This window comes from Condylostylus longicornis, unplaced genomic scaffold (assembly GCF_029603195.1).
Source record: "Condylostylus longicornis isolate FDR11 unplaced genomic scaffold, ASM2960319v2 ptg000013l, whole genome shotgun sequence".
In the NCBI taxonomy this organism is placed as follows: domain Eukaryota; kingdom Metazoa; phylum Arthropoda; class Insecta; order Diptera; family Dolichopodidae; genus Condylostylus; species Condylostylus longicornis.
This window is the reverse complement of record NW_026577982.1, coordinates 15,556,285-15,565,612: the sequence shown is the minus strand read 5'-3', so window position 1 is coordinate 15,565,612 and position 9,328 is coordinate 15,556,285. Positions and strand designations below refer to the sequence as shown.

At 29.5% G+C, this 9,328-nt stretch overlaps 1 protein-coding gene across 1 annotated transcript; it reads left to right on the top strand.

Moving 5' to 3' along the window:
- The first annotated feature begins 300 nt into the window (after positions 1-300).
- Positions 301-9,103, top strand: LOC129605233 (uncharacterized). Its single transcript, XM_055514856.1, has one exon. The coding sequence runs from the start codon at positions 305-307 to the stop codon at positions 9,023-9,025; it is 8,721 nt and encodes a 2,906-aa protein (XP_055370831.1). The 5' UTR covers positions 301-304; the 3' UTR covers positions 9,026-9,103.
- Positions 9,104-9,328: the final 225 nt, after the last annotated feature.

The window sequence follows — 9,328 nt, the reverse complement described above, 5'->3', positions numbered from 1 at the left end:
GAAAATGTTTGTTCACAATTATAACATTTATCCAAAATTTGGTTTGGAAAATAAGAAATTCTTTAATTTCGTTCAATTTTTTGTTATTTTTCTTACATAGATTTGGAAAGTTACTTTAAAAACTCGAAGCGGGTAACATAAAATCATGCTTCGGGTCACTTCGTGACCCGCGGGTCATAGTTTGCCGGGTGCTGGTGTAGATAATCAAAGGCATATTTAGTTCATGATAGCCGTAAACCATCTATTCCTTTATAAACTTATTTTAAATAATCAAAAATCCAATACATTTGTTTTTTAGGAAAAAATGTACAGCAGTAGTCATGATAAAAACAATAACATTGCAGAACTATTCTTCAACGCAACGGTACTATCTTTAAGAGAAGAATATGAAAGATTGGCCGAAAAGCATAAAGATTTACTGCTTAATGAGTCTTTTTGGTTAAAAGAGGAGTTTCAAAAATTAGAAGATATTATTTGTAAAAACATCCCTTTAGCGTCAAAAGAAATTTATATCTCTTCAGTTAATGAACCAATATTTAAAAAATTAAAATTCAATGATGAATTTGATAAAAGCTTTAATTTGCAAAAACACGATTCACAATTAACCTCGAGTAGTAATTTTCAAATGTTCACATGTGATAATGCGCATGAAAACTGCGAACCATTATTTAAAAAAATTAAATTTAACAGTGAAAGCCAACCTGCTGAAAATAGTGAAGATGATCCGGATGCTATTAAAAAAAGTGAAAATAAAAGAAAATTCGGTGATGAGGAAGAAGAAAGTATTAAAAGTATTTACAAAGAATTATTTTCTAATATGAGGGTATCAATAGAGTCACGAAATATTCTACAGATAAAGGAATTGCTTGATGTGGGCATTTCAATATTAAAATTAAAAACTAATACAATTTTAGTGGATGATTTAATTACTCAGGCTTGCAAGTATAAACTAATTGAACTTTTAAATTATATACTTAAACAACAACAAGATAAACCCAATTATGATACCGTAAAAGTGGATAGAATAATTAAGAAAAACAATTTATTTTATTTTGCAATACGTTCAAATGACATCAAAATACTAAATAGGCTTATTGATCAAAACTCAAATAATAGTTTTGAAAAAGCTGAAAATCATCAAAATTTAGATACGATCATTTCAAAAGCTTATGAAGAATTACAACTGAGAAATATACCACTATCAGAGGATATGAAAATTTTTATTGAAAATAAGTTAACGATTTATAGACTTTCATATACCAAAAGCGGACTCCAAAATATAGATCCGTCATTTGAAGAAATCAAGAATATAATCAAAAGACGTATAAACTTCATGTTGGAAAATATAGATACATTGCATACCGAATACTCGAATGAAGAGAAAAAAGTGGATAGTAAATTTATACATATTTCTGTATTTATCGCCAAAAGCATTAATTTGCTTAAAAAATTTTTAAAACCTACTGAAGCCAAAATTCTTTGGGAACAAATAGAATTTTCGTTGATCGCTTTTATTTCTGCACACACACAACATCAGGAAATTAATTTGTTTTATAACGCGATATTAAGTAAAAAAATTATTCTGGGTTATCTAAATTACTTCGAAAATGTGCTACAAAATTTAGAGATTGAAGATAAGAACTATAAATCACGCAAACTTGAGAGGAATAAAAATGGAGTTTTACAAAACTTACAAATCATCATTCGTAATTTAGGCACAGAAAACATTAATTTGCTCTATGACTATAAGGCACTTAAAACTATTTATTCATTAGAAAGAATTCAGTATTTTGTTAAAGTGGCATTAATGAGCTTTGAAAATCAACAACAATTTGGTCATTTAGCGGTAGAGAGAGCTTTGCAAGTAATGGGGGAATATTTAAAAAATACATCAGACTCACCGCATTTGCCAAGTGATTTGTGTGAAGTCTTATTATTTAACTTTGAAAAGAATATGAAAACAATTGTATCAACGTTACGGAATCAATTATCCCATTTGCATACGCCCTTTGATTTAAGGTCGCAAAACTCTGAAAATATATTGAACATTAAACAAGATCTGATTAAAATCGAAAATGCTTTAAATAGTATTAATTATGACCTTAAAATTAAAATAATTGAATTGATGAAAATAGTAATTACAAAGAACAAAAATAATATAAGCACATGCGAAACACTTGTAAATACTGAAAATATAAAATTAAATTACAAAAATTTTTACAATGAAAAGTCTAAGGACATAAAAAAAATTAGAGAATTGGTAAACGATTTCAAAAATATTTTAAAGAATCCAACACCTTATGAGAACGATTTATTTAATGAAATTGAAGAAATCCTCACTCAACAAGAAAAGAAGCAATCCATAAATGCCAATTATGGCCATGAAATATTGTCTGTACTAGAATTAACTGATAAAATGAATGTTGAACATGATATTGAAAATATTTTTCTTGAAATTCAGTCTTTTGCATATGAAACAGTAGAAATTAGAAACTTTAACCGTTTTGAACAAATTCTGATGTTAGTACAAAATATATTTTTAAGCGCAAATTCTAGATTGAAAAATCAGCGATTTAAAGAAATTTTGTTCGAAATTTTTCGTTTTATAAAATTTGAAATTAGAAAAATTGACGGTATAAAAGAACTTAAATGTAAACTAGAAAATAATCGTGATCAGTTCGAAAACTTTTTTTTCGTTGTTCAACAAAATTCTGAAACAGTTTACAATTATTTACAACGAAAAAGGGAAGAACACGAGCAATTTGAAAATGATCTACTTGATTTAGAAAACTTGCCATCTAACCCAAGTGATTCAGAAATTGAAAAAATTAACGTTAAATGGGGGAAAAAATTGGAAACATATGCAAAAAACTTAAATGAGAAAACTAAAAAGAGGCTTATGAGTTTTTTCAAAGAATATGATTGGAAGAATTGTGTGGAAATTTTAAATTCTTCAGCAGGAAATTATCGAAATTTTATGAATGCTATAAATATATTTATAAAAGATGGAAATCCAGCAAAAATATTCAATGCTATAAAAACATGTGAAGTTGAAGTACAAATACAGGTGAAAAAAGCAATTGAACAAATTGCTTGTGAACAAGAAAAGAAATCTGAGAGAGATTTATTCACAAATTTTGAAATGTTAAAACATTTATTTTCAATTGAAAAACAGCCTAAATGGCAGACTATACAAAAATTAATGGAAAACAAGGTTTTGTTAGCTGCACAGGAAATGATTCTTTTCAATATTCTTAATTACCTAGAAAAAAAGAAATATTTTGTTTCAAATCATAGTGGAATTTTAACCTTTCTAGATTCTTATGTTCCTACACTTACCGGAAAGCAATTACGTAACTATTTAGCTCACGGAAATCCTTTAATTGATATATTACAAGCAAATCCTTCAGTGGCAATTGTATCAAATGCTCTAGAAATTCTGGAGAGTCCCTGTAATATTTTTCAAAAAACAGAACATGAAATTTTTATTGGACAACCACTCTTGAATCTTTCACATTTCGAAGAACACCATCAAAATTGTCTTAATTTCATTACAAATCAACTAAACCTGTTTTCAGCTGTACAGAATGGCTCAGTTGAGATTATACGAAATTTTATGAATGAGGGGGCCGATATTAACGGCAGGGATTTTTATGGATGGAATGTATTGCACTTTGCCTCAGCAGGTAATAATATAGAATCCTTCAAATTCCTCTTCAGTAATAATTTGGTCTTTGCTGAAAACATTCGAGGTGAAAAACCACTTCACATTGCTGCTGAATTCGGAAGTGAAAAAATTTTAAGTTTTTGTATTAAAGAAAGACTTATAAACATTACAACATACTTAGACAAAAATGGGCGAACAATTTTACATCATGCCGTCAAAAGCCGACAAAAAGGAACATTATTAACTATACTCCAGAATTTTACATTAAGCCACTCAACAGGCTTTCTAAATTTAAAAGATGCTTTTGGAATTACTTGTTTTCATGTAACAATGGGAAATTTCACAAAATGCATGAAAAAATCGTGTTGTAAAAGCGATCTAGAAATAACAAAAATGCTTATAACAAAAGGAGGAAATCCAACTATTAAAACAAAATTGGGATACACAGCATTGCATTTCGCAGCTCTTAACGGTTTCAAAGAGATTATTGAATTTTTTTTACATGCCTATAATGTATCCGATTTTATGTCTGATTTAGAAAATGGTGCACAAGAAATTTGTGCTAATAATAATCTTTGGAACCCTTTACATTTAGCTGCCAAAAATGGTCACAGTGAAATTGTAGAAATTTTAATAAAACACAAGTTTGATGTAAATTGTAAAGGATACAAAAATTGGACAGCATTACATTTAGCAGCCGGAAGTAATCATTTGGAAACAATTAAAATTTTGCTTTGTCAAGAAACCATAGATATCAATCTTCCAAATCTTGAAAATTCTACAGCTTTACACTTGGCAGCATATATGGGACATAAGAACGTTATTGAAGCTTTATTAAATTTTGAAAAAATTAATATTTTCGCTAGAGATGGAAATGGCTGTACAGCTTTACATTTGGCTTGTCAAAATGGTCAGAAAGATATTGTTCAATTATTATGTGATAAATGCCTTGATATAAATACAAAAGATAACTTGCTCTGGACACCTTTATTTTATGCTGTTGAGGATAATCGTATTGACATCATTAGTTTTTTATTACAAAGAAAAGATATAGATCTCAATAATGTAAGTAGAGATGGTTACACAGTTTTACATTTAGCAGCGGGTAACGGCAACAAAAAAATTGTCGAAATTCTTTTAACTTATACTAAAAACAAAAACATAAATTATAAAAGTTCCGAAGGTTGTACTCCTTTGCATCTTGCAGCACAAAATGGTCATAAAGATGTTGTATTTATTTTATGTCAAACAAATGGAATCAACACATGTTGTGTAACTAACAAAGGTCTAACAGCCTTACATCTGGCAGCAATAAATGGTCACGAGGAGGTTGTTGAAGTTTTAAGTAAAGAAGTTGATGTAAATTTAAAAAATGAGACAGTAGGTACTGCGTTACATGCAGCGGCTACAAGCGGATATAAAGAAGTGGTTAAAGCATTACTTAAGCATAGTAACATAGAAATAAATTCTAAATTTTCTGAAGGCTGCACTCCATTACACCTGGCAACGCAAAATAATCATCAAGACGTTGTAAAAATTTTGCTGAATAACGAAAACATAAATATAAATTGCGCAAATGATGAGGGCTATACTCCACTACACATTGCTGCATTACATGGTCACACAGATCTTGTTCAAATATTCTTGCAAAGAAAGCATAAAGATTTGAATATTTGTGCTGAATCACATACACGAACTATACCTTTGCATACGGCATCAATTTCCGGTCATACGGCTATTATAAGTTTTCTAATAGATGCTGAAATAAGTACCATTAACCATAAAAATGCAAAAAATATAACACCTTTAATGTACGCATCAATTAACGGACATGAAAAAGCTGTTGAGTGTTTATTAAAATATAAAGATGTAGATGTTAACATTGTAGATGATTATAATTATTCCGCATTGCACTATGCAGTTCAATACGGCTATCCAAATATTGTAAAATTCCTGTTACAACATTCACAAATTAATATTAGCTCTGGAAGTCACGGTAACCTTACACCGTTGCATTTATCTGCAAAGAAGGGGGACAAACACATAACTGAAATTTTGTTAAACACTGGAAACATAGATATTAATGCTAAAGATTCTGAAGGCCGGACTCCCTTACATTTTGCAGTTCAAAATAATAATGTAGATATTATAGAAATTTTATTGAAAAATTCAGATGTTAATATTTGCTCAAAAAATCAAGATGGCAATACAGCTTTACATTTGGCAGCACAATTCAATTATGAGAAAATTGTTGAAATTTTATTTCGGTTTAATTACACAGATATTAACTCTAAAAATTCAGAAAAACTTACACCATTACATCTTGCAGCTGTATTCGGACATAAAAACATTGTTTTAGCCCTAATAAGAAAAGGTTGTGATGTAAATTGTAAGGGACCAGAAAATTATTCACCATTACATTTTGCTGTAATAAATCAAGAAAATGAGATCATTCAAATGTTATTATCTAGTGAAAAAATAAATACTAATTCTCAATGCAGCGAAGGAACGACACCGTTACATATGGCAGTGGAAAGTGAATTTGAACAAATAGTTGAAATTTTATTAAAAAACAAAAATATTGATGTTAATTTTGTTTGCAACTACGGTTCCGCATTACATTTAGCTGCACAATCACGTAACACCATAATTATCAATTTGTTAATAAATTCAGAAAATATTAATGTTAATTTAAAAAATGTTGATGGTTACACTCCACTGCATGTAGCCGTAGAAAATAAAAATCTAGCGGCTGTTCGTGCTTTATTAAATAACGAGAAAGTAGATATTTGCAGCACTACAAACGAAGGTGATACACCATTACATTTAGCTGTCAAACATAGTTATGAAGATATAGTTATATACTTATTAAAAATTAGAAAAGCTGATATTAACAAAAAAAATTCTAAAGGTTTATCTCTTTTACATATTGCTACTCAAAATAATGACAAAAATATGATAAAAACTTTACTCAAAGAACAAAATATAGATGCTAATTGTAAAGACTGCAACAATTGTACGCCTTTACATTATGCAGCTTATAATGGTTATGATGAAGTTGTCTCAGAACTCCTTGAGATTAAAAACATAAATATTAATGTTGAAAATATTTTAGGTTATACTCCACTACATTTAGCAGCAAATCTTGGTTTTTCCAACACCATTAAAATTTTGTCCATGTTTAAAGATATCAACGTGAATTCAAAGAACATGTGCTCTGAAACAGCACTTCATCTAGCTTCACAAAATAATCACGCAAACTCTGTCAAAAATTTGCTTCAAACTATAAATATAGAAGTTAATATTAAAAATTCTAATGGATGCACGGCTTTGCATTTGGCTGCAGAAGAAGGATTCGAAAACATTATTGAAATTTTATTAGAAAATAGTAGTATTGACATCAATACCAAAAATTGTGCAAATTGGACTTCATTACACTTGGCGGTGTATAACGGGCATATCAACGCTGTTATTTCTTTATTGAAAGGAAGCCCTGACGTTAATTTTAAGGGCTTTAAGGATTGGACTCCCTTACATTTAGCAGTACAAGTAAATAGAGAAGACATAGTTCATGCATTGCTAGAAATAGATACAGTAGATATCAACGTAACAGATTCTTGCATGGATACACCTTTGCATTTAGCAGCTAGACATGGTTTGAAGGCCATTGTTGAAACGTTTTTAAACAGAATAAATGTAGATATCAATTTGAATAATAATTTAAATAACTCACCATTACACTTAGCTGTAATAAATAGCCATGTTGAAATTGTAAAGATTTTGGTAAATAACATACATTTAAATATTAACTCTGTAAACGACGACGGTATGGCACCGCTTCATATTGCAGCAATTAATGGTCAAAAAGAAATTGTAGAAGTCTTAATCAAACATGAAAAGGTTGACGTTAACTTAAAAAATTCCGAGGAATGGTCAGCTTTGCATCTAGCTGCAAGAAATGGCCATGTAGAAGTTATTTCAATTTTACTTCTCTCTGAAAACATTGATGTAAATTTAAAAGGTCACCAAGATTGCACGCCATTACATTTAGCAGCATTGAATGGACATCATAGTATCATAAAGATTTTTCTTTCTAAGAAAAGTATAAATGTTAATTGTAAAAATTTTTTGGATTGGAGTCCGTTGCACCTCGCTATTCAAAGTAATCATAAGCAAACGGCACGTGCATTTTTGGATGCCGCAGAGATTATCGACGTTAACTCTAAAGGTAATTTGAAATTTACTCCATTGCATATAGCGGCTTATAACGGGTTCGAAGAAATAACACAAAATCTACTCCAATTTGAAAGCATAGAACCAAATAGTAAAATGATTGAAGAATATACGCCTTTACATCTGGCCTCACAAAATGGTCATAAGCATATTATTGAAATTTTTCTTCAAGACCAAAGAATTAATTTTGATTGCATTGATTCAGAGCATAATACGTGTATGCATTTCGCAGCTTTAAATGGACATGTCGCAATTGTAGAAATATTATGCAAAACTAAAAGAATTGACGTAAATTCTAAAAACATTAGCGGATTAACACCATTTCATATGGCAGCGCAGAATGGACACACAAGTGTCATTGAACTTATGCTTAGTTTTAAGGAAGTTAATGTTAAATCACAAGACACAGAGAATAATACTGCATTACATTGGTCAATACAAAATGGACACATTCAAACTGTTGAATTATTATTAGAAAATAAAATTATCGAATTTGATACAATGAATTGCAAAGGCTTAACACCATTACATTTAAGTGCGCAATATGGATATAAATCTATTGCAGAAAAGTTATTAAGAGAGCGCATAAACTCAAACCCTACAGATATTAAAGGAAGAACTCCTTTACATTTAGCAGTTCAAAACAATCATATAGACGTTATTGAAATTTTGGCGAAAGCCAACACAGGTCCAAACTCAAAAGATTGCGACGGATTTACAGCCTTACATGTAGCTGCTGAGACAGGCCATCGCGATTGCCTTTTAAGTTTACTACAAATTAGAGATATTGATATTAATTGCAAGGACTCCAAAGGAAATACTCCGTTGCACTTGGCAGCACAAAATGGTCACGCCGAAATTGTAAAAATTTTATGTGAAACTGAAAATATTCAAAATAATCTCAAAAATTCGAATAACTTAACACCATATAATTTAGCTGAACAAGGTGAATATAAAAGTGCCGTTCATATTCTCTTGCAATTCATTAAAATAAACTCTGATTGTAAGAATGTCGGGAATCATTTAGAGTCAGAACCAGCAGCAGAAAAAAAAAACAGTAAAATCTGTGAGATTTCATTAGGAATGAAAAATATTAAAATAAACGAAAGAAATTCAAATGTTTAGAAATTTTATTTTACGTTTTATACGAACTATTCAATAAAATTTGAACAAAAAGATATGTAATATTACAAAAAAACCTATATCGACTAAAAATAAAACTATAACAATAATAATAATAATAATAATAATAATAATTGTATAAATTTATTATAAAAAGATAATGGTTTTCCTGATTTACATGATAGAGTATATATTTTTTAGATAAATTTTAAGCGTGATTATAACTTGTTAATTGTTAAGGTATGCAGAAATTTTCTGTCATGGGAAAGTCTTTACATAGAATAGGGTACATTCGCGACTTAGGGA

Bases quoted from the DNA above. Each gene is read 5' to 3' on its own strand.
- LOC129605233 (XM_055514856.1), top strand. From the start codon at position 305: ATGTACAGCAGTAGTCATGATAAAAACAATAACATTGCAGAACTATTC.